This window comes from Dipodomys ordii, unplaced genomic scaffold, assembly GCF_000151885.1.
Source record: "Dipodomys ordii isolate 6190 unplaced genomic scaffold, Dord_2.0 Scaffold189, whole genome shotgun sequence".
In the NCBI taxonomy this organism is placed as follows: Eukaryota; Metazoa; Chordata; class Mammalia; order Rodentia; family Heteromyidae; genus Dipodomys; species Dipodomys ordii.
In genome coordinates this window covers 3,046,168-3,072,077 of record NW_012267405.1, presented here as the reverse complement: position 1 = coordinate 3,072,077, position 25,910 = coordinate 3,046,168, and the positions used below count along the sequence as shown (strand labels likewise).

At 51.0% G+C, this 25,910-nt stretch overlaps 1 protein-coding gene across 2 annotated transcripts in view; it reads right to left on the bottom strand.

Annotated features, from left to right (window-relative positions):
• Gfra2 (GDNF family receptor alpha 2) overlaps positions 1–25,316 on the bottom strand; it is a 75,343-nt gene extending 50,027 nt beyond the window's left edge. The window contains exons 1-3 of one of the 2 annotated variants that reach the window (XM_013034467.1): positions 25,112–25,316; positions 19,757–20,071; positions 14,259–14,342 (exon numbers count right to left, since the gene is read on the bottom strand). In XM_013034467.1, coding sequence (XP_012889921.1) covers positions 14,259–14,342; positions 19,757–20,071; positions 25,112–25,151 — 439 coding nt within the window. In that variant the 5' untranslated portion in view covers positions 25,152–25,316. The remainder of the gene's footprint in view (positions 1–14,258; positions 14,343–19,756; positions 20,072–25,111) is intronic. The other variant, XM_013034468.1, reaches the window with a different exon arrangement.
• Between the last annotated feature and the right edge of the window lie 594 nt (positions 25,317–25,910).

Sequence of the window (25,910 nt, the reverse complement as noted above, 5' to 3'; positions counted from 1 at the left end):
AGGCTCTGCCTTCCAGAATACTTCCAAGCCCTTCCAGGAAACTTCCCTCCTTCCCCTAGACACACAGCTGTAGCTCTGCCTCTTGTTCACCTTGGTACCCTGGGCCAGGCTGTGCAGGTCTGTCACTACAGCAGAGGCAGAGAACCTGGCTAAGTCTATGTCTGTCTATCCAGCCATGTAAGACCTCAGGTAAGACTCCTGTCCCTCTCTGGGTCTCATTTCTTCACATGAAAAATGAACTAATTGTCTCCTACACTCGGTGACTCTCCTACCTATTCATCAAACAATATATCAAGGCAAGGTGCTGAAGGGCTAGAGGCCTTCAGGTCAAGCAGGCCCTCCCCTGCTCTGGTCCTATGATGGAAAACACAGGTCAACCAATAACTGACCCAAAGGAGTCCGCTTGCGTCCTATGCAAACACAACACACAAACACAAGGGCAGTGGTGGAGGCGATGGCAGCACTCCGTAAACAGCAACCATAACCCTGCAGTTAGCAGTCAATCAAATAGTGCAGTAAAACAACAAATATTTTCATACACTAGTCCCAAGGTCCTACAAATCCAGCTGCACACAGGAAAGATAGAGATGTTTCTTTTATTCTAATGAAAAGAATTCTGGTGATAGATGCGTAAATAACCTAATATATAGGACTGATAAGTGAGATGAAGAGAGGAAGGAGATTTAGAGGAGAATGATGGGGAAGGAATGGTATCTCAGAATGGTGGCACCAGTTGACACAGAATGATGGGCAGAGCTGGGTGCCAGTGGCTCATGCCTGTACTCCTCCTAGTTACTTAGGAGGCTGAGGTCTGAAGATCACAGTTCAAAGCCAGCCAGGGCAGAAAGTCCCTGTGAGACTCTTATCTCCATTAACCACTCAAAAAACCAGAAGTAGAGCTGTGGCTCAAAGTGGTAGCGTGCTAGCCTTAAGCAAAATAGCTCAGGGACAGTGCCCAGGCCCTGAGCTCAACCCCCACTACTGACCAAAAAAAAAAAAAAATGGTGGGTGAAACACATACACAAGTACAGAGAGAGAGAGAGAGAGAGAATCCCCTCCACACCTTCATCCTTCCAGTCATACAACCCCCAGACTCATTTTTTGCTTTTTACTCCCTTCCACCAGGGGTCAAGGGTGACAAACAAGAAGCTCCTCCCTGTCCAGAGCTCACACGGGAAACTAGAGTCAAATAAACATAAGGAATTTTCCCCTTTGCCCAAAGCTCACTCTGCGTCCTGGGTTTGGGAGGTGAAGGACTCCCAGGGCTGAGCCCAGGCCAGCAGGACAAGAATGCACAGGTTGTTATGTAGCCTCCTTGTTTGCCTCATCTGTAAAATGAGAAGACAGCACCCACCCTGCCTACACACTGGGCACCATCAAGATGAAACATGAAGTAATGTCTGCTATAGTTTAGGGGTCATTTAAATGTCCTCCAAGGGCCCATGTGGCCCAAGAGCTTGGTCCCCAGGGAGGCACTACTGAGAAGTGGCAGAACACTGAGGAAGCAGAACCCTCAGGAGGCAGAGCCTAGTGCTACGCCTTTAGGTCCTGGGTAGTTCTCCACACAGGATTGTTAGGAGAGGCTGAGTTCGACCTCTCTGCTCAAATTCAACATGTGACTGTTTACTCCTACACAGGCTTTACACCATCATGTCCTGCCATCTTCTTAGCAGAAACCAAACAGATGTTGAGCTTTAAACTTCCCAAAGTACAAGCCTTTTCTCTTTATCTGTTAGCTGCCTTGGGCATTTGATGGCAGTAATGTACAGCTGAGTAACACAATGACTCCCAGAGTTTCCAGCCAAAAGCATGGATGCAATAAGGGCTGGCTAAAAAACAAGTAAAAATAAAAAGTGTATTACCTGGCCAGACAGAGCCTCCTCCTCCCTTTTCTCTATTTCTGCTGCATTCACCGCATCCTGATAGCAGAAGAGGCCAAACCCTATGTGTCTCAGCCTATACATACTATGACCCATACAGGAAAGTCCTTGTCTCCTCCTCCATGAGCAAGAGGGAACAAGGTCTCAGGGTTCTTGTGCTCCATCCAGGAAACCCAAGAGACAGGGCCTCAGGTCCTTGTTACCACTGGGCCTTGTACCCCTGCAATCCCCATAGCCCAGTACAAACCACTATCTCAGTGTCCCCAAGAGATGACCAGATCAGTACTCCCCACCACCTCACCTCCCAGTCCTCTTGGGCTGTCAATCAAGTCCAGGGAGGTGGTGGGATTTGAACCTTCATCCTCTACTGCTCTGAGTATCCAGACCACTGCTCTCTTCAGACCCACCCTGGAAGCCCTTACAGTCTCCACTTGACTTCCAGTTTTCCCCTCACCTCTCAGCCATCCCAAGCACTCTGGGGGAAGGTAGATCTTGGGGGAGCTGGCCAATCTGCCAAAAAAAAAGTCATCTGAGGAACAGCAAATTTACTGAACATCAACAACAACAAAAAAATGAATGAATTTGGTTTTTGTTTTCTATTTTTAAACACGGAAATTGTTTTTCCAATTCTGTAAAAAGCAAGTTAGTCTTAATTTTGTGATTCTAACATTTAAATTTTTAAGTTTCACCTTTTCCCAGGTAAAGGGACCTTTTCAAACACATTTAATTCCATTTAAATATAGTTTGGGGACTTAAAGAGGTTTCATACTTAAAATTTTTGCCATTCCACACCAATTCCCACAATGGCATATCAGCTTTAATTTTGAATTTATAACAACTGAAAACCAAAATTGAAGCATTTCATGTTGATGTGATTGACTCAAGTCTCTCTTGGCATTTTTTGTTTGTAGTGAGTGGGTGTAAATTGGAGGCATCAATCATAAACTGAGTTTGTTTCTTGATTATGAAATACACTTTTCTCACCATACAAAGTTTCCTTCAACCCATGACCCTTACATTTAATTTAAAAAAAAAAAGAAGCACGTTTTAAAACACAGTTCTGAAGTTCATTCACAAAAATCTTCAAAAGCCATGAAAACTCATTCAATGTGAAAATCTAAAAACTTTTCACAGAAATGAAACTGGGGAAATCAATGCATTTGGTAAAAATCAATGACTTGGTCACTTACCACACTAATTTTGAAAGAAGGGCCACTCAATAGCTCATGGACCACTAACCTTCAGGCCCAGAGAAAACTTCTCCTTTGTCTTCCTCCAGCTCACCCATCTTCCTGCCTCTTGTGGTTCCTTTGTACCCCTGGGGTTCCCACTACCAGGGCCACAGGTAACCTGCTTATAGAATGGCATCTGTATCAAACCTCCCCAACTCAGACCACCATCTCCTCTCCTCCCCTCTCTGCCTCCTCTCTGGAAGGATTCCTACTCTAGCAATTTCTCAACCACCCCCAGACTGTGACCCTAATCACTTGCTGTCCTCCCATCCTCCTGATCCTCGTGCCCTCCCCCCTCCACCCTCCCACCTCTCATCCCCCAGGCAAACCCCTGACTGCTCAGCCTCTCTTCCTCCATCACACTCACTAACCACCAACTCAAAGCCAAGGCATCCTCCCATCCACCCTCGCCCTGACCCTGAGCAGCAGCTACTGTCACTGGGAAAGGCATGCACAACTAAGGCTCCTCAAACCTCAAGTGTCTTACAAGGGCCATTTCCCACTTTCTCCTGCCTCAGTCTCTCTACACTCCCTTCCCCCTTGTTCTAATCTGATTACATTGTGTCTTATTGTTTCATGCTGCTATAACAAAATACCACCGATTGGGTGGCTTATAACCAACAGAAACTCATTTCTCTGGGTTGGAGGCCTGGCTCTGTAGAGTACTGGCTAATAGGCAAAGACACTAGGTACCAAGTTCAAGTCCTGATCTTAGAACAAAACTGTAAAACAAAACAAAAAACAAGAAATGCACGTCTCATTTCTCACAGCACTGAGACTCAGCAGCCTAAGATCAAGGTGCCAACGGACACTGTGTTTGGTGAGGGCTCACATTCTAGTTTGACAACAGCCATTTTTTCACTTGTTCTCATAGGAATGGCCAAGGGAGAGCTCTGCTCCCTGGAAAATAACTGCAAGGCACAGGAGGGTTCTGCCCTCATAATTCAGTCACCTTTCAAAGACCTCCTAATATTACCAGAGGGGAAGGGTTCCATCACACCACCTCACACTCTGAGCAAATAGAAGTCCTATCTCCATTTCCTCTCCACTCACCCACAAGATCTAGCCTAAATTCATGCATTATCTCCTCCTCTCTTCTGACTATTCCTTACTTAGACCCTTTCAGTAGCCTCATAGCTACCCTTACTCCACCCTTGCCAATGCACCCCAGCTCTCCACCATCCGTTCTCCCACAGCACAAGAATATCTTCAAATGCATACATCATACTCTGCTGCCCCAATGGTTTTTCAGTAAAACCCCAACTCCTAACTTGACCTACGTAGCTCATTAGCAGGTCCCTCCTGCCTCTGCCTGACGCTCCCCTCCCCCATCCATAGCACAGCCTCCACCAAGCCCCACGTCCACATAGGGTCCTTCTACCTGGGGTCTTTCCCTACCTGGGGTCTCTCCAGCTCTGCCATTCCCTGAATTTCTCATGGCAGACCCTTCCCATGAGTCAGAGTTAGGCATTCCCAGTCTCCTCGCCCATCATCCCACTTTTGTAGCTGCTTGGTATTCATCACAATCTTTTTTTTTTCCTTGTGAATTTGTTACTTGGCTTGTTTTCTATTTCTCCATGTCCAGCTAAGAGTGTTGGCCCCCTAAGAGCAAAGCCACCTTTGTTTGGGTCATCAACACATTCTCAACACCTACATCAGGGCATGGCACAAGGGTGCTCAGGAATTCTCCCACTGAGAGTCCACAGCTCGTAGAAACAGCCTCCAGACCTGGGTGTCTGGAGTTCACAGGATGTCACAGAGTTCAGTTCCACTCCGTATTTTTGTGAATCAGACCAAAGGGACCTCCTAACAGTTCTCTCAGAATTGCCCAAAAAGACTAGGATGGAGCTGTGAGGACTGCTTGTCCCCTGAGGGATGATGGCTTAGGTTCTGTTCTGATCAGGGAGCACCAGGACACCCACATTCACCCTCTCCTGCCATATCCCTTCCTTTCCTCCTCTACCCACCTGCAGGCAGAAAGCTGCCACCCAAACCCACAGCCACTTCCCCACACACCACACATATACACACGAAGCACACACTATACACACACACCAGCCCTCCAGACATTTACACTCACATTAATCACACATACCACTCCATTCATACTAACACACTGCCCCAATACAGCTCACCATGTCATGTACCCTGATATCCACATAGCTACATTCATACCATGCACATGACACACCACACACGAAAAATAGTCTACACACACTACCTCACAATCACATTGACACATAACTGCACCTACATACTGACACCACACATGCACACATATTGGCCACTCTACCACCATCTATCTACACATACCTAGCACACATACTCACCCATATATGCACATGCACCAACTGTGCACCAATCTACACACACACACACACACACACACACACACACACACACACAGCCATAAACCTTCCCCTGCTACTTACTACACACTGACCCCTCTCTTCTCCATGGGACCTTCTCTACACACCGTGGGTTACAGAAGTACATGGACAGGCATAGCAGGAACTCGTGTCACTCACACCCTGCTTGCTTTCTATGGGGAAAAACCAGCGTGGGTGCACTAAATGGCTAAGCCAGGAGCCTATGAAGAAATGCAGAATCCTGTGGTAAAGGCAAGAAAGGGGCAGCCAAGAAGGGCCTTCTGTACCAGCTTCTTGCAGAGCGTGCTCATATGCAGGAGGAAGAGCAAGCAGGTGCCATTTACATGATGCTACTTAAAGAGTATCCAAAAATAACTTTACCCCCCTCCAAGAAAAGAAATCTCGCCCCAAGCATAACACCCAAAAATCTACCATTAGAAAGCTCTTTGGGGGTGGGGGTTAAGTTTGTGTTCTACTGGTTCTTTTTTATTATTATTATTTTTAAGTAGTTGTTCAAAGAGTTTCAGTTCAGCATGTCAGTTTATGAGTGCAATGACTCTCACCATTCTCCCCCCCCTCCTAACTCTGCTCATCCCTCCATTTTCAAGTACCATGGTACTTGAAAATGTACCATGTTCCTATATGTACACTGAATATAATATTCTCCCACCCTTTCTCTCTCCATTCGTCTGCCTCCTTTCCCTTGCTGGTCCTTTTCTTCATAGCAAGTTGTTTCCCTGGGGCACAAAGACAACCCAAGATGAAGTCACCAACATCTCACACCTTAGTGCCAGCAAATCCTTCTACCTACCAACAGGAGCCCTGGTCCCGGCTCTTACAGGAGAGAGAAAATGGAAATGTAGATCTCCAGCTCTGCACTTCTGGTAGAAAGCTGGTTCCCTCCCTCCTTCCTTCCCTATACACACACACACACACACACACACACACACACACACACACACACACACACAAGGTCTTCTCCCCTACCCCTCCTCCTCTTGGCCAACAGACCCTGAAAGGAGTGGAGGTGTCAAAGGGGTGACAAGAGCTGCAGCTAAAGCCCAATTCTCCTTGACACTCAGAGTCTCTGACAGCTGTTAGAAGAATGTGATTTTGAAATTTAAATAACACATTTCTGCATTCAGCTCAGGGAGACAACCTGAGGATAAGCAGTTTATCGGCTGAGCCACCATGAAGGGGGAGGGGAGCAGGAAGAGAGGCTGCCTGCTCCTCCCCCATCTCCCAGGGTATCCCCAATCCTGAGAGCAGCCTCACCAAGGTCCGGGACTGGCAAAGCCCAGCCTCTCCATCCCTCTGCTCAGCCAAGATGGGGAGGAGAGGAGCAAAACCCCACACCAGCCTCGGTGGTCAGGGAACTGGAGGGGTCAGGCTAAAGGGGATTTTCAAGGCTCTCAGCAGAGCTAAATAGGAGCCAGAGTCCCCTTCATGATCAAGGTAGTCTTCATGCTGGCCTGACCCTTGTACCCAAGGATAAGTCCCTCCTCTACCCAAGGATAGCTCAGCTCCTTCCTAGGTACCCAACCCCCTAACCAGGCAGACCACATCCAGAGATGACATGGAGAAGTCCTAAGCAGAAGCCAGAGAAAGAAGACCTGGGCCAAAGAGGTATTCCTTCTACCCACCACAACAGTCACTATCCACTGTCCCCTGAGCTCACTGGGTTCAGAAACATGGCGCCACCTCATCACAACCAGCAGATGCTACCAGAAATATCATTTCCAGGTCCTACTTCTTCCTTTTGCAAGGCTTCCATGATTTGCCCAAACTCTGCTCCCTTCAACTCTTGGGACAGCACTTGGAGTATATACCACACTGGCAACTATTTTGGGGGTATCTGGTGTCCCTCTTGACAGTAAGGATATACCTCTGGTATTACACAGCTTGTGCTATATAATATGTAATAAGTGTATAATACATAATGTAGAATAATGACCTATGCTGTCACCACAGCACAATGAGCAAAATGGCAGCATTCCGCTCAGGCCCAACCCAAACTCCATCCTTTCTGCCAGTACTTCCTGCACCTCAGCCTGGTCTATTGCATCTCCATACCTCCCAATCCCTACACCCAGCTCACACAGCACTTCAGGCACGTGCCTGACTTGCCCGACTTCCTGAACAGGTCAAACACCCCCACAAAGCATCTACTCTATCTAGTCTCTGCGCCCTAACCATGGTGGTCCTGAGTACCCGGCCCCATGAAACACCAGTCCAGACTTAACTCCTCTATGTAGAGTTGAGAGAGATTTGGTTGTGAGGATGGAGTGGCTCCGCGGTCACATAGCTGGTCAATCAAGAGCAAGGATCAAGACGAAGCCAAGCCAGTCTCAAAATCCACATCTCATCCTCTACTTGAGACACCTCTGTGGACATGAAATAGACACAAGGTGCAATGCCAAGCAGACAAGACAGAGGACAAACACACCAAGCCCCCCAGAGACCAGCACCACAGTGCACACAGGCCCCAACACCGGACAGCTGCCTGAGTAGAAGGGGTGCTTGGCAGCCATCTGCCAGCCTGCTCGGCAAGAGGTAGAGCTTGAGCATTGGCTCTCTCCTCTCTAGTAGCCCCTTCAAAGGAGACCACTGGGACCGCAGGTCTTCCTTGGGCTCCAGATAGAGCAAGATGGCCAGAAGCTTGCTGGCCAGACAAACTGAACACTGCCGATCTTTGCCCTCCAAGTCACAAAAGGCCACCATGCCCAGGCTTCTCACTAGCTTCTATCTGTGCTCAGGAAGATCAGAACTGCCTAAGAGTCACACTAAATCCTAGGGTCCCAATGTCCTCTCAGAATCACCTGGTCAACTCCATTCAAGCATTATTCTAGTGTGGAAAGTACTGCCAAGTCACGGAAGGGAATGCAACCATTTACCACATGCCAACTAGGCCAACCCTGCCACCATCTGCCATTCTGACCTTGGAGAAATCATTCATGATCATTTTTAAAGAGCTACCGTATTTTTATGCAACATGCCAGGCACTAGGCCAAGCACTTAACCTCATTATTTCATTTACTCTGCAAAAATTCTAAAAGACAACATGTTCCTTTCTTTTGTGTATGTATGGGTGTGTGTGTGTGTCTGTGTCTGTGTATGTGTGTGTGTGTTCAGGGCCATGTGCTTTGCTAGGCAGGTGCCATACACTTGAGTCACACTCCTGTCCCTCATTGCACTGGTTACTTTTTTTGAATTTATGTTTTTATTGTAAAGATACAGTACAGAGAAGTTACAGTTACATGAGTAAGGTAATGAGTACATTTCCTATGGAGCATTGTTACCCCCTCCTTTGTTTTTCCCCTACCATCCCTTCCCTCCCGAACCTCCCCAACTCCTCCCTCCCTCCACCCTGAAGCTGTAGCGTTCATTCAACATAGTGTCTTGTACATCTCATTGTTATAATGGGTCAACCCATATCCTTATTTCAGCATTTTGTTATTTCCCTTCCCCTCCCCAAATTAGAAAAATGTACAGACAAGATGCAGGGCACCGGAATCAAATGCAGTGAGCCCTGCATCACAATCAACCCCAAATGGCTCTCGTTTTTATGCCCAGGACAGACGGGGCTGCAATCTTCCTACTTGTGCTTCCCCATATCACTGGCGATTACAAATGCACCACTGCACCCAGCCACGGCGCTGCCCCTGTAGCTGGAATAACCAACGTGCACCACTAAGCCAAGCCACTGATTGAGATGGAATCTCATAAACTTACAGACAGACTGTCCTCAAACCAAGATCCCTTGATCTCCACCTCCCAAACAGCCTCCACACCCAGCCTGAAGATGGGTGCTTCTGACAGCCCATCAGGAAACTAGAGCTTAGAGATGAAGCACTTGTCTAAGGCATATACAGTCAGTCTGACACCAAGACGGGTCAGGTCTTGGTCTGTCCCTTCTCCCTGGGTCTCAGTTCCATTTACTGTCAGGTGAAGGGATGGGCTTACAATTCCACCTGCAGGGAAGAGAAGAAGCTCTGTATAAATCTGCTTTGTGCCCCATGCAACGCTTGCCGGAGGTGCTGAGGCCTGGCTCTAGAATACACAAGCAGTGCCTAATGACAGCCAAGGCCATCTGCATGTCCCATCTCCGCGTCCCTTAGCATGGTCACAGTGCTGCAGGCCCCTCTATGCACCTCTCAGTCCTTTTCACTCTGACACTGATACCCACCCCCTTCCTGAAGTCTCCACTGAGGCCTACACTGAAGCCACACTCCTTGATCCTTCATCCTGAGACAACCTCTCTGCTCAGAGTTCTCCTGTATTTATGCCTTACTCCAGCTTCTCCCACTTCCTCAGCTTTACTCATAGGATCCTGGAAGTCTGGGCATAGTACGCCACCTGACTTCAGTTTCTAGGCCACTGAATGCTCCCTAGATGGCCTCCCACCTCCACTACATGTACCAGGTAGCAAGAGGCCAACAACTAACTGCCCAGCCTGACCTGGTCTCCCGTGCACAGCAGACACACTGCCGACATCCATTCTCACTTGAGCTTCTTCACCAAAAAAAGCTAGCAGAGGACAGCCAGGAACACTGACTCCAAGGTCAAAAGGGCCACAGCGAAGCCCAAGACCACAGACCCTGTCATGACCCCTTAGATGAAGGCTTAAGTGGCTCCTTTTGGAAGGTGGTGGAATCCTTGGGAGACAGGGCCTAGTATAAAGAAAGCAGGTGACTTGGATTTGTCCTCTTTGGGGACACAATGTCTCTTATTCCTTTTGGTCCCCCTTGGCCACATACTTCCACCATGATTTGCTGCTTTGCCTCAGGCCCAAAAGCAACAGAGTCAAGTAACCATAGCCAAAAGATCCCTTTCCTCCTTGTAAGTTATTTCTGTCAAGTAGATTGCCACAGCATATTGTTAACCAGGAAATCTGATTAACATATACTCCTAGAATTTGAACTCAGGGCTGTCTGACTTGAGGCCCATACTCTTCCCACATACCAGGTGCTTCCTTAAACGTTCATTTCCATGTTTTCAAGGTCAGTTAGAATTGGGAGAAACAGAACAAGTCTCACTATTTCTCCATGATATGTCTTCCTATATTAGGTGCAGGACATCCAATGTTTCCAACAGTCCTGTCTCTGTGGACCAGAGACACACAGGACACAGCCACACTACCCCTGCGTGGCCTTGGACTAGAGCTACCTGACCCATCCCTGAACCCACCCTCTCGGGTGGGACTAGGAAGAGAGAAGGGAAGGCAAAGACCCTCTCCATCCCCCCCCTCCCAAGCATCTGGCCAGCAGGTCTGGTAAATATCCTGGCAAAGAGGTGACAATCTTGCCTTGCCAAGATCCTCAACTAGAGAGGAGGTGAGAGATGAACAGCACATGCCCTAGAGGCCCCTTATAATGTGACTCAAATCTCAAACAGCAGATGGCAAAGTGGCAGAGGTACCAGGACCCCTCAGAGGTACCACAGCCTCCTTACATGACGTTCTAGCTGGGGACTGTGGGCCCGGAAGAGGAAAGGCTCTCAGAGTCAACAGGGACAAGGAGAGGGACAGTCACCCTCTCTACAGCTTGGCCCTTAGGATGGGAGCAGTCCAGAGCCCACAGATGCAGAGGTATTCATGACAGAGTTATCACTAGACCGCAGGGGAAGGGAAGCTGATGCAGTGATTTCCACGTCCAGTAATTTCCTCATTTGTCTTGTCAACATCCTTGTCCCATAGAGTGTCAAGTTCATTATGTAAAGATTTTCTGCAACAAAGACACTTAAGCATTGAGTCCGGGAAGCAGCAGGGGCCTGAGTTAATGTCAGGACCTTGGAGCCTCATCATTTACACAGCAAGGCAAAGGTATTTATCTACTAGAATAAACCTAACAGCCACTGTACACACACTGTAGTCAGCACCTGCTTTCTGAGCAAAAGGTAAAGGAAACCTGGGTATCTGTGGGGGCCCAGGGAATCCTCCCACAGCAAGCCTGGGTCAACCCTGTCCTTATCCTACATCTGAACCCCAAGGCACTGGCTTAAAATCTACCAATCCAATGTGAATTTGCTTATTCCAAAGTAGTCAAGAAATGTAAAAATGTCAACCCACCATCGAGCCTAGTCTTGTCAGATGAGCAAGATTTATCAGACTCAGGATAGAAATCTGCCCTGGACCCAGTGCAGGGGCTAGGACACCCACTGGGAAGGTCCCAGAGCAGGGGATTCATCCTAACGGACTGGCTCTGTGTCTCCATTCTATTCCCCAATTTTCACCACAGCCCAAGGCCATGTCCAGATTGCTACTTTCTGTCTATCACGTTTAGATATCAAAAGGCTCATGTGCCAAAGGCACATTTTGGAAGGTATTAGGGTATGGTGGAAACTTTAAGAGATAAAGCCCAGCGGGACATCTTTAGATTACTGGGTGATTGTGACTGTGGGAACCAGATCCCTTCCTCTTCCTCTATTTCACTTCCTGGCCCTGAGATAAGTAGTTGTGCATCATCATTCACTCCCACTGTAATGTGCCACACAGGCCCAAAGCAACAAGATCGATGAAACATGGTCTAAAATTGTGAAGCAAAGCAAACCTCTCCTCTCTGAGCTCATTATCACAGGTGTGTATTATAAAGACAGAAAGCTGAATGACACACTGGCCAGGGCCTCTCTTCTCATAGAGGTCAGGATTTCCCACAGGGACACATGCACCGCCCCGTCTCTAATCTCCATACATCCCTAGCCTTGATCACCTGACTGGGCATTCTCATCTCTGTCATCTTGGCAAAGCAAAATGGGGTAGTAAGGTCCTTGAAAACATATGAGGAGAGGGGGATATTACAGTAAGTCTGTTGTAATCCAAAACTCAAGCCTCATTAACAACATTTTTTTATGTGTGTGAAAATACTGTACAGAGGGGTTACAATTACATGGGCAAGATAATGAGTACATTTCTTATCAAGCATTGTAGCTTCCTCCTTTGTTTCCTCTTCCCATCCCTTCTCAGCCTTCCCCCATCCCCCCACCCAATCCTCTCCGCCTCCCCCCTGCCCCGCACCAAAGTTCTGAAGTTCGTTTTCGACATAACAACTTGTACATCTCATTGTTGCAATGGGTCCACCTGTATCCCTATTTAAACAATTTGTTTTTCCCCTTCCCCTCCACAAATTATACTGACATCAAATACAGCGAAAGCAGGGGTTATACTGTGGGGGTCATTAACAACATTTTTATTCTTTGGTATTTAATTTCTCTAGTGAGGGAGAGTTAATGTTCTTTCTTAACAGAACAAGAATATCAAGAAACATCATAGTGAGGAATTCTTCACTCTGAAAGGGTTTAGGGTCTCACTGAAAAGTTTCTTGGTTCACAGTTTGGAGCAGTGGCCATCAACCAGCAATAACTGTGCTCCCCTACCCACCCCAGGGACATTTGGTAATGTGTGGGGACATTTTGGTGGTCATGACTTGGGGACATGTTAAGCATCTACTGAGTACAGGCTACGGAGGATGCTAAAGATCCTTCAGGACACAGGGGGTTCTTCTCATAAGGAAAAATTGCTCAGGCCAAAGCATGTCCATTGTTGCTATTGAGATAGTCTAGTTTAAAGCCGTAAGAAGATTCCAAAGCTGACCACCAAAAATTTTAAAAAATCCCTGTAAATCTGTTTTGGGGTTTTTGTTTTTTGTGATTTGTTGTTGTTGTCTGCCAGTCCTGGGGCTTGAACTCAGGGCCTGGGCACTGTCCCTGAGCTTCTTTTGCTCAAGGCTAAAACTCTGCCACTTGAGCTACCACACCACTTCTAGCTTTTTCGGTTTATGTGGTGCTAAGGAATTGAACCCAGGGCTTCGTGCATGCTAGGCAAGCACTCTACCACTAAGCCACTTTCCCAGCCTGCCCTGTAAATCTGTGGCTGAAGTCAAGTACCAATGGCTCAAGCCTATAATCCTAGTACTTAGGAAGCTGAAATTGGAGGACTAGGACTAAGGTTTGAGGCCAGCGTGGGCAGAAAATATCAAAACTCTTATCTTCAGCTAACCAGCAAAAAGACAAAATTTGGAAACATGGCTCAAGTGGTAGAGTACTAATAATGAATGAAAAAGCTGGGTGAGAGTTCAAGGCCCTAGTTCAAACCCCAGTACAGACACACATACATCCATGGCTGTGGCCCTGATATTGGCAAACGGCAGCTCCCGGAAGAGCTCATTCCTACCCACCATTCTCAGGGCAGCTCTTGTCCCCAGTGCTTTCAGTACACCTACATTGTAATGTGGCCACCTCATGAGATCAGGTGGGAAACTGCCACTTTTCCAGGACTTAAGCTTGGGTATCTTTGGATAAAGGATGCTTAATCTATGCCAACAACGAGTTTCATTTTGACAATGCTCTCAAGAGTCCTGGATTGTCTATCCACTGACTCTTGTACACATGACAAACATCCAACAAGGTTGGTACTGTGACTCTCCCCATTTCACAGCTGAGGAAACTGAGGTGCAGAGAGGCTAAATAACTTGACCAAAGACAAGCACTCCAAGGCATGAGACAGGAAGGTGGAATGAGGGCAAGATGGATGATGGAAGAGGAAGTGACATCAGATTCAAAACCCATCCGCGACGAATGTCCTCAAACGCGTCGCTCCAGCCCACCAAGGAAGGAAAGCCAGATGCCTACAGTCTGGGAACCAAGGCTCAGAAATGGTAAGGGACAGTGCTAAGGGGGGCAGAGCCGACAGAAGGCCACCATGCTTGAATCCAAGTCCAGAGCTGCCTGGGCCACAACACAAGGACCAGAGAATAGGGCAGGTCCTAGCCAAGGCCACTTACCTGAGAAGATGGAGGCAAGCCTGAAGATGTCGGAGAGGCGTGAGGTCACTGGCTCGTAAGGTGAAGCTTCATAAAACTCCTCACCTGGAAAAGAGATGGGCATCAGACACGGGCTACCCTTGGGCAGTGCACTCCCAGCTCTTGCTAGGCCTGCGAAAGCTCCATTCCTGTTCCTTCCCCAGAGGAAGTAAGAGACTAGGTAGCCTTTCCCAGAGTGCCAAGTGCTGGATGCCAAGTTAGGGATGAAATGTTCAACATTTCACAGGGACAAATAAGTTACCTTTCTCCCAACTAAAGCAGGTAGAATGGCTTGTTCTAAGTGACCTTCCTGCAGGACTAACCCTCTAAGAAGGATTTCTGAAAGTATCTGGAAAGGACAGGAAGGTAGAGCAAGAGTCCACAAAAGTGGACTCTGAAGTCAGAGGACACCTCCTCACCTGCCCTGCCCCCAGCCCCCACCATCATGCAACGCAACTCCCTCATTATACAAGACTGACATGGCCCAGACAGAAGAAGCCACATGTCAGGGGTCACAGAGCTTTCCATGGCAGAGCTGGAGCTAGACTTTGGTGTCCTCGTCCCCATCCTATGCGAGCTTTGCCCAAATCCCTCAGGAGGACAGAATTCCCTCTTTGTTTCCTATGGCCTCACCAGAAGAACCTGGTGCTGAAGGTCACTGAGTCAAGACCTGAACTCTGCTTCCTCTACACAATTCCCTTTCACAGGCTTCCTCTCCTCCTGACCACCTCCACCTCCCCAGACTTTCCTCAGGACTTTGGGGATGCCTAGGAGGTTCACAAATGGACAGGCGAGGAAAATGATAGGAGATAAATGGCAACAGGCTGCCCTGGAGACCACCACGGCCTCGTGGGGAATCCCTCAGCCTTCGCCAATGCCTCTCAGGACAGGAAACAGCCTCAGGAGTCCTGCCCAGGAAGGAGAAATCAATGCACACTCACTCAGACTGTGTGTGTGGTGAGGGGGTGGGGCAGACAGGAGTGACCCACAACCTCCCACATTGATTTCCCATCCAGCAGGGCCCTGCGGCGCTGGCAAGCACCCTGCCCATGGGGAGCTCACATAGGCAATTTCCATGGGGCCATCTAGAGGAAGGCACCTCCCTCCGCTCCCCCCCTCTCCCTGCTCTCCCTCACTCCCACCCCCGCAGGAGGCACTTAGGAAAGCCCTTAGCAGGAGATGCCTTCAGCCAGCCCAAAAGGCCACCCAGAGCCAAGTCTGGAGATGCAGCTAAACCTATGTTGGTTCAGAAAGCAAGCAGTCCAAGGCAGGCATCATTGGCTCACGCCTCTAATCCCAGCTACTCAGGAGGCTGAGATCTGAGAATAATGGTTCAAAGCCAGCCCAAGCAGGAAAGTCCAGGAGACACTTATCTCCAATTAAGCACCAAAAATACTGGAAGGAGAGCTGTGGCTTAATTGGTAGAGCGCTACCCTTGAGCACAAAAGCTCAGGGGCAGCACCCAGGCACTGAGTTCAAGCCCCAGGCCTGGTACTCAAAAAGGGGAGGGAAAGAAGAAGGGAGCAATTCAGCAGCACCAAGCAGACCCCAGGAAGAAGAGACTCACAAGGCCAAAGAAGTACAGCCCATCCCAGTGATAAGGCCTCTGGCTTGCACTACAGCTCAGAGGAGACCCCAGCTGCAGGGCAACACCTTGGGATGCCTGCTGCAAACGGCTGATGACCTCACCCACCCTCCGTCATCTTCATGGCCTCTGCCCAGTCCCTTCTTCCCAAATCTAAAAGAGCTACCTCCAGCCTTCGTGACCTCCCTTCTATCTAGCAGCACTTGGCTCTCCTGAGGGTGGGGCCCCAGCCATTTGGGGCCAAGAATCACCTCTAGGGTGCCTCCTGTGTGCCCACACTCCTGAATGTGATTGAGGCACATTAACTCATTCCATCCTCTCCACTATTATCCTCCATGCACCGACAAGCGGCCCAGGGCACAGAAACATTAAGGAACTTGCCCTCGCTGGTTTTATGTCACACTGTTGGTGGGCAGCAGGCAAAGCCAGGCCTGGAAGCAACCCAGGAAGGTCTCTCCAGAGCCCAGAACACTCTCCAAATCAGGGCCATTCTTGAAACTCTATCAATCTTCAGTAAACACAACTGTCTGTCACTTCCCACAGGACAGGGGTCTGTTGCGTGCTGGACAATATACCCAGGGCAGGGTTCTTCCTTCTGGTCTGCATAGAGCACAACCACAGACAGACCTGAGTGTGACTGACTAACCTCAACCAGGGACCTGGAGCCTCCTCTAACTCCAATCATTTTCATGGTCTTTCTCTGTAGCCACTTAAACCTTACATCCAGGATGTCAGGATTCTTGGGAACTGCACATGCGAAGACTGTTCTTTGTGGTTGACCAATCAGAGCCCCTCAAATATCAACCTGGCACCATAACCTCAGCCACCAGTACCAGTCACACTCTTGTAAATGTGGACTTGGGTAATCACAGAAGGAAACAGGCCCCAGGCCAGAGGGTCATCCCCCAAGACAGTGGGAAGAGACCAGCACACAGCTTCAGGAACCTGAGCGTGAGCCTGGGTTCTGCCATCAGCTTGCTGTGCGTCCTGGGCACACTCTCTACACCTTGGCTTCCCCACCAATTGGAGAGTGGACCCAAGCAATGTCCAGTTCCTTTGTGGTTCCAATTCCAAGAGATCAGTGGCCACTGTTTCAAAGGCCACACATGGCTGCCACCGCTGGTACCTCTTCCTCCCCTGCCACTCTAGATCTGTCCACTGGCAGAAGGGATCAGCTTCAGAGGGGAGGGGAAGGCAAAGCAGAGACCTGGGTGAGTCACACCCACCTATGGAGCCCAGAAATAAAGAATGGAAGGAAAATCCAGTCTACACACATCTCCCCTCTCTCTTTCTCTCTCTCTCTCTCTCTCTCTCTCTCTCTCAGCAGGTCCTGCTCTCCCCTCGCTCCAGGCCCAGCTGGGCTATTATGAGTCATTAAGAAGCAGGAAGGAGGTACCTACAGCCTCTCCAGGGAGACCAATCCACCCCAGTGGTAATAATTAGCTCTTAGGTAGCCCTGCCACTCACAGGGACTGGGCCTGCCATTCAAGGGCCTCCTGGCTTCCCCTCCCCGCCATCAACGCTGGGCAGATCTCTGACCCCCAGACCCAAGAGAAGGTAGAGCCCCTGGGAAGAAGGGATGGGGATGAGCTGGCTGCTGATCTGGTCAGAGGTCAAAGGAAAGCCTCTCAGCCTGTGTGTGACCAGCATGGGGACTGTGGTTTCTGCAGGGTTACATTCCTCTCAAGCACATAGTAGGTGTTCAGTTAACATGAAGAGTAAATTAACAAACCAGCCATCTCAAGGCTCAAAACCACAGACCTTGTAGAGGTACCCAGGCATCAAGGGGCTCTGGAACCCATCACTAAGTGTGCAATTAAGCACACAGGCATCATCACTGCAACTATCTCAAAATGGCGAGCACCTTGTCTCTCCAGACTCCCAACCCTGTCCCTTTGTGCTGATGTGGTCATGCCATAGAAGCTGCCTGAGGTAGCAGGGCTGCTTGTGCTAAAAGATCCAGCAGCAGTTCTTCTGTCCCCTTGTCTGTCCATACGTGGCCCCAACAGCTGCCCACTGTCCTCTGCACTGACCCTGCAGACTCTGGAGAGGAAAACAGGAACCAAAGTGTCTCGCTCAGAATGCCAGAGCTATGAGGACTTGCACATGGGAGGAGGCTCTCAGGGAACAGCTCCTCATCTCGTGTTAAACCAAACACACATGCCTTAGGACAGTATTTTCCCCTCGACTCTTCGAGTTCCAGGAATCGAGGTTGCTAGAGAAGTGGTTGCTTCATAAAGTAATTCCTGTTATTGATGGGAGAAATACTACTAACAAACTATACACACTTCCTGTTCCTACGTCCCTAGAGTATCTGAGCATCTGGTCCTGCTCTTGCTGGACCTGAAGTATGGAAGCTATTGACAAGAAGGATGCACTGCACACCTATTGCCTAGTCCACCTGACTTAGCCCATTCTCCATCGCCCTTGCAGAATGCCTTTCTCCCGCCCATTCTCTCAGGTCGTGGTCCCAAGCCGGGTCTCTATCCCTCCCAATGTGATCACGGGCACTCCTTAGCTGTGATTCCTGAAACACACCCACACTGAAGTCTCTCTCTACACTCATCCCATACCAGAAATCCACCCTGGCCAGTAACTGACAGGAGCTCTCAAATAAACCTATCAGCCTTCTTCTTACAGCCTTCACTGCGGCTTCTGATCAGCCCTGTCACCACCCAGATACCAAGACAGGATGCTGGGGGTCCTCCATCGTCTCTCTCCTACCCTCTTATAGGCCACCTGCCACCAAGACCTGTTGACTCTACCTTCTGGAAAGTGCTGTTCCCTCCTCCTCATTGCTGACAGTATTCCATTCCTGCCACCATTACTCCTGTTCTTCATCCCAATGGTGGCTTCTGACTCATGGCTTCTGGATGATCCTCATAAATGAGTCTCTATTAGAACCACACAAGCATTCTAAAGACAAATATAACCAGCTCACTTTACTCTTGAGGGCTCCCTGCTGTCCATCTCTCCACGTGTGTCCTTCCTCTACCTCCCCACTTTCCCTATAGTTTTTATCTTTTCTAACGCTGACTCGTCCTTCAGTATCAACCTAGAGGCTGCTTCCTCAGTAAGGCCCTTTAGATGTTGTCTCATGAGCCTGGAAGGTGAGGATAGAAGGACCAAGATTTGAGGCCAGCCCAGCAATTCCAGCTAGGAGGGAGATAAAGACAGAGGATAGCAGCACAAGGCCAGCTCTGTCTGAAAAATAACTAAAGCCAAAAGGGCTAGAAGTGGAGCTCAAGGGGTAAGCGTCTGCTTAGCAAGCACAACACCCCAAGTTCAAACCCCAGTCCCTTCATAGAGATGTCATAACAAATGTCTAGAGACCCTTCTGAGATACTACCTTTGAACCTTGCACCTTCTAATCATAGCACTGGCACTGCCAAATGCCAGAATCCTCCCCCCAACCTTACCTGCAACACCCACCAAGCCTATAGCTTTGTGAAGGAGGAGGCTGCCCCAGCTTGTGTCGGCAGACAGCACACTCTCAATCTCTATTGATTTAATAAATAGACATCCAGCCAAATGGCTGGACGTGCAAATCCCCCAAACCCAGAAGTCTGGAGTAGGAAGGGAACACAGGGGTATTGTTGGAAAAGGGGCAATCAGGTTCTGGTTTGGGCAGGCTGAGACAGGCTTGCCAGGGAACATGGGATCTGCTGCCTACATCCTGCCTGGAGGCCTAGAGAAGGTACCTAGGCTTTCCAGAGGGATCTGGAAGCCAGATGCAGAACAGATCCCATTCAATCTAGAGGACATGGTTGGTAGAGGGGCAGGGGCTGGTTTCTCTGGGCATCCAAGCTCTGTGTGCACCTGGCCAGGTCACCCCACAATGGAGTTCTCCATCCTGAGCCCCTGGCCGCCTCACCTGCCCCTCCCCTGGGCTTACCCTCCGTCAGCCCCAGGTGGATACTCCAGTAGATCTGCAGACACTGTAGCTCCTTCTTCATGCCTCGCTTGCAGCGGCAGTCGTACAGCGGGCTCTCCTGCAAGACCTCCAGGGCGGCCTGGCACTCCTTGTTGGCCAGCATGGTGTTCCGATCTCGGCCCGCCAGACACTGTCGAAGTGTGCGGTAGCGGGAACTGCAGTTGGATTCCGCAGCGCACAGCTCATTGGCCCGGACACAGTCCACTGGGGGGCGCCAGCCGTGGAGCTCGGGGCCCTGCGGGGAGGAAGGGCTGGCCAAAGAGCGGAGGGTTTCGTCTGGGTGGTGGGGAGGGAAGACAAGCATGAATGAGGGCCACCACAGTCGCTGCCCCCGAAATGCAGGCCTGGGACTTGGGCCTTTCAGGAAACGCCACACCCACAGTCCACCAAGGCACAGCACAGACAGCTCAGCCCCCGAGGCCAACTCAGGCTGCATGCTTGGCACTCTGTTCCTCCTCCAGCACGAGCCCTGGGCCCAGGGACACGGCACCATGATGCCCACCAGAAGGCCTTGCTGGAGCCTACAGCCTGAATAAGACGCCAGCCATCCAGCACAGAGCTGGGGGCCGGAGGACTGCTAGTGGGTGCAGCTGGGGGGTGGGGGGGCCAGGAGAGACTGGGAATCTTGATTCGATCTCTACCCACCAACTTCTGAACCAGCCTCAGGACCATCCAAAGCTTCTATTGGCTTTGTGGAATCCAGAAAGTCATTGGATTTTTCAGAGCCCGTCTGACCCTTATACAGACCCTCGAGTCTACTTTCCACATCACCTCCTAGGGAAACCAGGCCCAAGCAAGGGAGATGATGGCTCAGAGTCACACCAGAGGCAGGAAATCCCCTCCAGCCCCTAGTCTCCTTGTTCTGAGCTGCCAAGCTAGATGTTCCCAAGGGACAATATGAGACAAGCCTAAGTCTGTGGTCCAGGGCTTCTCAGGAGGGAGGAAAGGCCTCGTTGAGGTCCAGATCCTTCACACTTGCTAGTCCAATTTCACACAAGACAAAGGCCTGAAGCCTCTCCAGCCAGGGCAAGTTCTATCCCAACCCCCTCCAAAAGAAAATACATTAGGAGAAGCAGGTGAGAAACTCCATCTTGGTGTCTGTCTCTCAGCTTCTCTCCTTTACTGCCTCCCAAGGGCTATGTTCTCAACAGATCTCTCTCTCTCTCTCTCTCTCTCTCTCTCTCCCACCCTCCTCCTCCTCTCTTCCCTCCCCATCCCCCTTTCTTTCCTCTGCCCCCACACTCACACTCCCCTGAAATTCTCTCTCCCTCTGTCTCTCTTTCAAAAGCCAAATACCAAATCAATTACAAAAGGAAAAGAGCTTCTCCCTTTCAGGCCCAACCTTACTGCTCCAACACGTTGGACAAGCACCCATCAGCCCACCCACCAGTGTCCTCGGAAGGGAGCAGGAAGGGGACTCGCAGGTGAAGCACAGGAAGAGGCTGGCCGGACCCTCTCAAAGTCACGCTTCCAAAATGGTTTCCTCCAGACGTGGACATCTTCCTGTCTCCCTGTCCTTCGGAAGCCCCTAACTCCAGAACCTGCCTCAAAAAAAAAGCTTCATACCATGGTCAGAACCACAACTGCCTTTTCCAAGTATGATTAGAGAGATGTCCTCCCACCCCAGAACATGATTTTAAAAAAATCCTAGTCCAGTGGTCCCCTCCTTGGAATATTGCAGGATACACACACACACACACACACACACACACACACATCCCTGCCCAGAACCACCAATCTCAGCCTTCTCCCTAGGAGGCCCTGGTCAGGGGGGGAGCTACAGCAAGGAGACAGCGACACCTAGAGGCAGAGAAATGCACAGTCAGTCTGTCACTCCCCAGAACCCCTAGAGAAAAGAAACCTCTCCCACAGGGGACCCAGGGCAAGAAGTCTACCCCATCAGGACACAGCAGAGAAGAGCAAGGAATTGGCTGAAGCTTAAAGAGGCAGAGGAAGGGACAGAACAAAAGACAAGTCTTTCTCCCACTGGCCACATCTCCTCCCTAGAACAGGAAGAGCTGAAGAATGTAGCCACACGAAGTCCAGACCAGAGCAAAATCCCTGCAGAGACAGCCAAGTCTGCCCAGCTACCTGCTGGCTGGCTGGAGACATGTCCTCCACACAAGCTGAGGTGGCATCTTTCTTTTCCAGTTTCAGCAGATTCGCACATCCCTGCACCGGACCAGGCTCCTCTGGGCTACCCAAGAGCAGCTGAGCCAACACTCCCCCACACCCCAGCTTGCACCTGCTGGTCCCTTGCAGCCAGCCAGCCAGCCAGCCAGCCAGCCAGCCCTGCGCTCTCCACTGACTTTGTCCCAGGGCCTGAGGAGATGGTTTTCATTCCACCTGACTGAGCTAGGGGCAGCACTGTCCAGCAGGGTCTGTGCCTGATCCCCTGTATCCTCAGCCCTTTGTAGTGAGGATACTGGGCCATGAAGACATTCACCCTGCCTGTCCTGCATATAGGTGGGACCTAGAGTCTCAGGGGATCGTCTTACACAACCCTGGGCCAAAAGTAAGGGCTTTCTCCCCATCCTGCCTCGTGTCCCCCAGGATGGGACAGGGATTTCGGCTGCCTAGGACTCAGCCTGCCTTTTACCACCTCTCCCTGGTTCTCATATTAGATTTCACAATGTGCAGAGTCAAAGCCAGCCAGGAAAGGGGAATCATGGCAACCCAGAGCCTGTTCCCAAGAATCCTGGGAGAAGAAATGTCAGAAGGTATCTTAGAGGTATTCCCAACCCCGAATTAAAGGAAGCTTGGATCTCCAAGGCAGACAGGTGAGGCAGCTTCTAGAGACACAGGAGATGGAGAAGATGACCCTCTTATACCCAAGATCCCCCAAAAGAGCCAGAATACATACTAGAATACCCACTGAGAAGGAGGCCCTGGGACCAGACCCCCATCCACCTCACAGGTCCCATAGTACTCATTCCTGTAAACCAACGCTGGAGGTCAGGGTGGCTGGCAAAAAGAGGCTTTCCCTCCCAGAAAGAAGTCTTTCAGAGGCCTCCCCTTCACTCAGAACCTTGGGAAGGGCATCCCAAGGCCCTTGCCCTGAAAGCACTCTTCACCACAGTCCAGCCCAAATCGCCTATCAAGTCCCGAGCTCCTGAGACACCTCCAACCAATTCCCACTACAAGATCCTGGCCATGAAAAGGGCTCTGGGCTAAATTTTCCTTCGCGCCATCCCGTGCCATCCTTCTAGCATCTTTGAGTATCCTGTAGTCACTCCTCAGCTAAGCCCTCAGCCCAGTGTTCTTAGGGGCCAGGGAACTGAAGCCAAAGGTTGTATGACTCAAAAGGCCGCCAGCATCTCCTCTTTCCTAATACTGACCCCTCCCCTGCACCACTCAGCCCTCAGATCATAGATAATGGTAGGCATCTCTGCTTCCACCTGAGACACACACTCTTACGCATACAACCACCACAGGCAAGAGCCCAGTGCCACTTTTGGAAAGGAGAGACCATTGGCTCCTTCCTCAGCCACCACAGCCAGGGACATCTTGCCTGCAACATGAGGGTCTGGGCTTGAGAGGGAGAGGCAGGCAGACACACACACACACACACACACACACACACACACACCCTGCCTCTGCCCCTAGAAAGCACTCACAACCTAGAAGCCCTGCCTGGCTGTGTGGCAGGGTGCAGCTCAGCTGCAGGTTGCTTTGCCTGGAATACAATTTTCTTTTTCTGCTTGGCCCTGATCATTCTAAGCCCCAGAAAGCTGTGTTTTCACACTGGCAGCAGGAGAAAAGGTCAGGTTTTATAACAATCCCTTCAGAATAAGAGGCCACCTTCTAGGGGGTTGCAGAATCTCCATAGAGGACCCGGAGCCCCTTCCGACCTCCTGGCTCTGTCCCTTACACCCCAGAGAGAAATTGCCACCGGTTGAGGGAGGCAAGGTGGGGAAAGCCACACCCCAGGGCAGGGCCATACCCTCTAGGATGGAATGCCCAGGAGTGGGAGGGGCAGGAGGACAGCCAGACAGGCCAAGGGCCCTGGATGCAGCCAACAGACTCCCACTGACTTCAGATTCCCTACCTAGCCGCCTCCTAGGCCCCACACATCTGTGACAGTCCCTGCCTTCCCCATCAGGGCCTGACTGCTGAGGAAAGGATGCATGTGCCACCTGCCTAGCAGCTTGGCACACCCCTAGCTACCAGCAAACCACAGTGGCTGCAACAGCACTGGCACTGCTCTACACACAGACACATACACGCGCGCGCGCGCACACACACACACACACTCATACGCACAGTTCCCCAGCTCCCTCCTCTGAGCACCTACTCCCCGGAGCCAGCCTAGCCTGGAACTCTTGGTCAGCACACAGATTAGCAAATGCCTACTTTTCCTCACCTGTACCAGGAAATTGCTGCCTCTATAGAGCTCTGCCCCTCAAGCAGCTGAGATTTCACACAGCAGAGGAGGCGGCAAGGGGGGAGAGGGATTTGCAAATAAATTGATGAGGGGTTCGGGAGCGTGGAGGGAGGGGGCTTACAGAATGAGCAGTGGTCTTTGTTCAGATCTGTTTTCCTGCCTGCCTTACTCCCCCACTTTTCATCCAAAAAAGCAAACTTGGGCCTCTTTTCCTCACCTTCTCCAAGCTACTCACCTCCACCCCCGCCCCCGCCCCAGAAGGTGCGATAGGGGAGGTCTTAAACTTCCGCCCCCACCCCCGCAGCCCTGGCACTTCCCCGCCCACCCATCTGCCTAGGATCCGGTGGAAGGAAGCGCAAAGGATGGAGAGAAACTTGCAAAGTGTTCCAGAGAGTGGGGAGATTGGGGTACAATTGTCCAGAGGTTGATTGGCAGGTGGGGGGAGCGGCTGCCGGGGCTCTTAGATGTCCAACCAGAATCTCCTGCCCGATGCTCCTTGGCGATTGACTCCTGGAAGGAGCCGATCGGAAAAGGGGCGGGGGGGGGGGGACTGGCATGATTTCTCTCCCCTCTCTTCCAGATCAAGAGCTGATTTATTTTTCTGAAGTTGGTGCAAATTGAGCCCATTTTTAAGGGTCTCGCAGGGGTGTGTGTGTGTGTGTGTGTGTGCAGGGGAGCGAGTGATGGATCGGATGTTGTCAGTCTCCTCCCCGCTCCCCTGTGCAGCCAGTCAGCCGTGGCACGGCTCCCCCTGCCCGAGTCCAGGCTGCCGGAGCCGCTCGCTTCGCCGGCGCCCGGGGCCCCCAGTCTCGCCCCGCGGCGCGCGCTCTCCGTGGTCTCCCGCGGAGCCCCCCGCGTGCCCGGCTTCTCGCCGGCGCCCCGTTACGCGCGGCCCCGCGCAGCCCCCAGGCTTACCGCCCGCAGGTACTCACCTAAAAAGAAGAAGAGGCAGAAGGCGTTTGCCAAGATCATGTTAGATAAATCCCAGTTTTGTTTTGTGGCGGTTGCTTTTTTTTTCTGGATGTGTCTCTCTCCCTCGGGTTCAGAAAGCAGAGATATAATCGCAATCTCACCGAGCCGCGACGATCAGCCCCAAATCCAATGCGGAGATCGCCGCCAGCCAGTCCGCCCGGTGAAGCTCCGGAGTCCCGCGATCGTCGCCGGCGGCGGAGGGGGTGGGGTGGGAGGCGGGCGGTGGGCTGCCCCTCGACGCCAGCCGAGCCCACTGAAGCCAAAGGCGCACGTCCCCGAGGTGTCTGGCAGCCTGGGAAAAGCCAGCAGCCCGGTCCTGGGGTCAGCCCTTCCCCCGCCCCTCGATCAGGCCGGCCAAGGCGCGAGTGCCCGCGGGTCCGGCTCCCCGGCGCTGCCCGGCAGGGGGACCGGGGAGATGGCGGGCGGCGAGGAAGCGGCCGGGGAAGGTGGGGGGGGGGCGGGATCGGAATAAATGCAAATAGCAAAGAAAATCCACCGACGGGGAGGGGGGTGGGGGTGTGAGCGCCAAGGAGCAGAATCCAGCCGGGAGCCTCGAGGACGGGAGACGAGAGTCGTTTCCTTCACACCAAGAGGAAGAAGAGATTCCAAAATATATAACCCTCCACCTGTCCCCGCTAACCTTTGCTCCGCTCACTTTTTCTGATGGAATTCCAGGGCCCGGGCGTCTCTGCGAGCCTCTCCCTCTCTCTCCCTCGCTCTCTCCCCCTCGCTCTCTCCCTCCCTCGCTCCCTCTCCCTC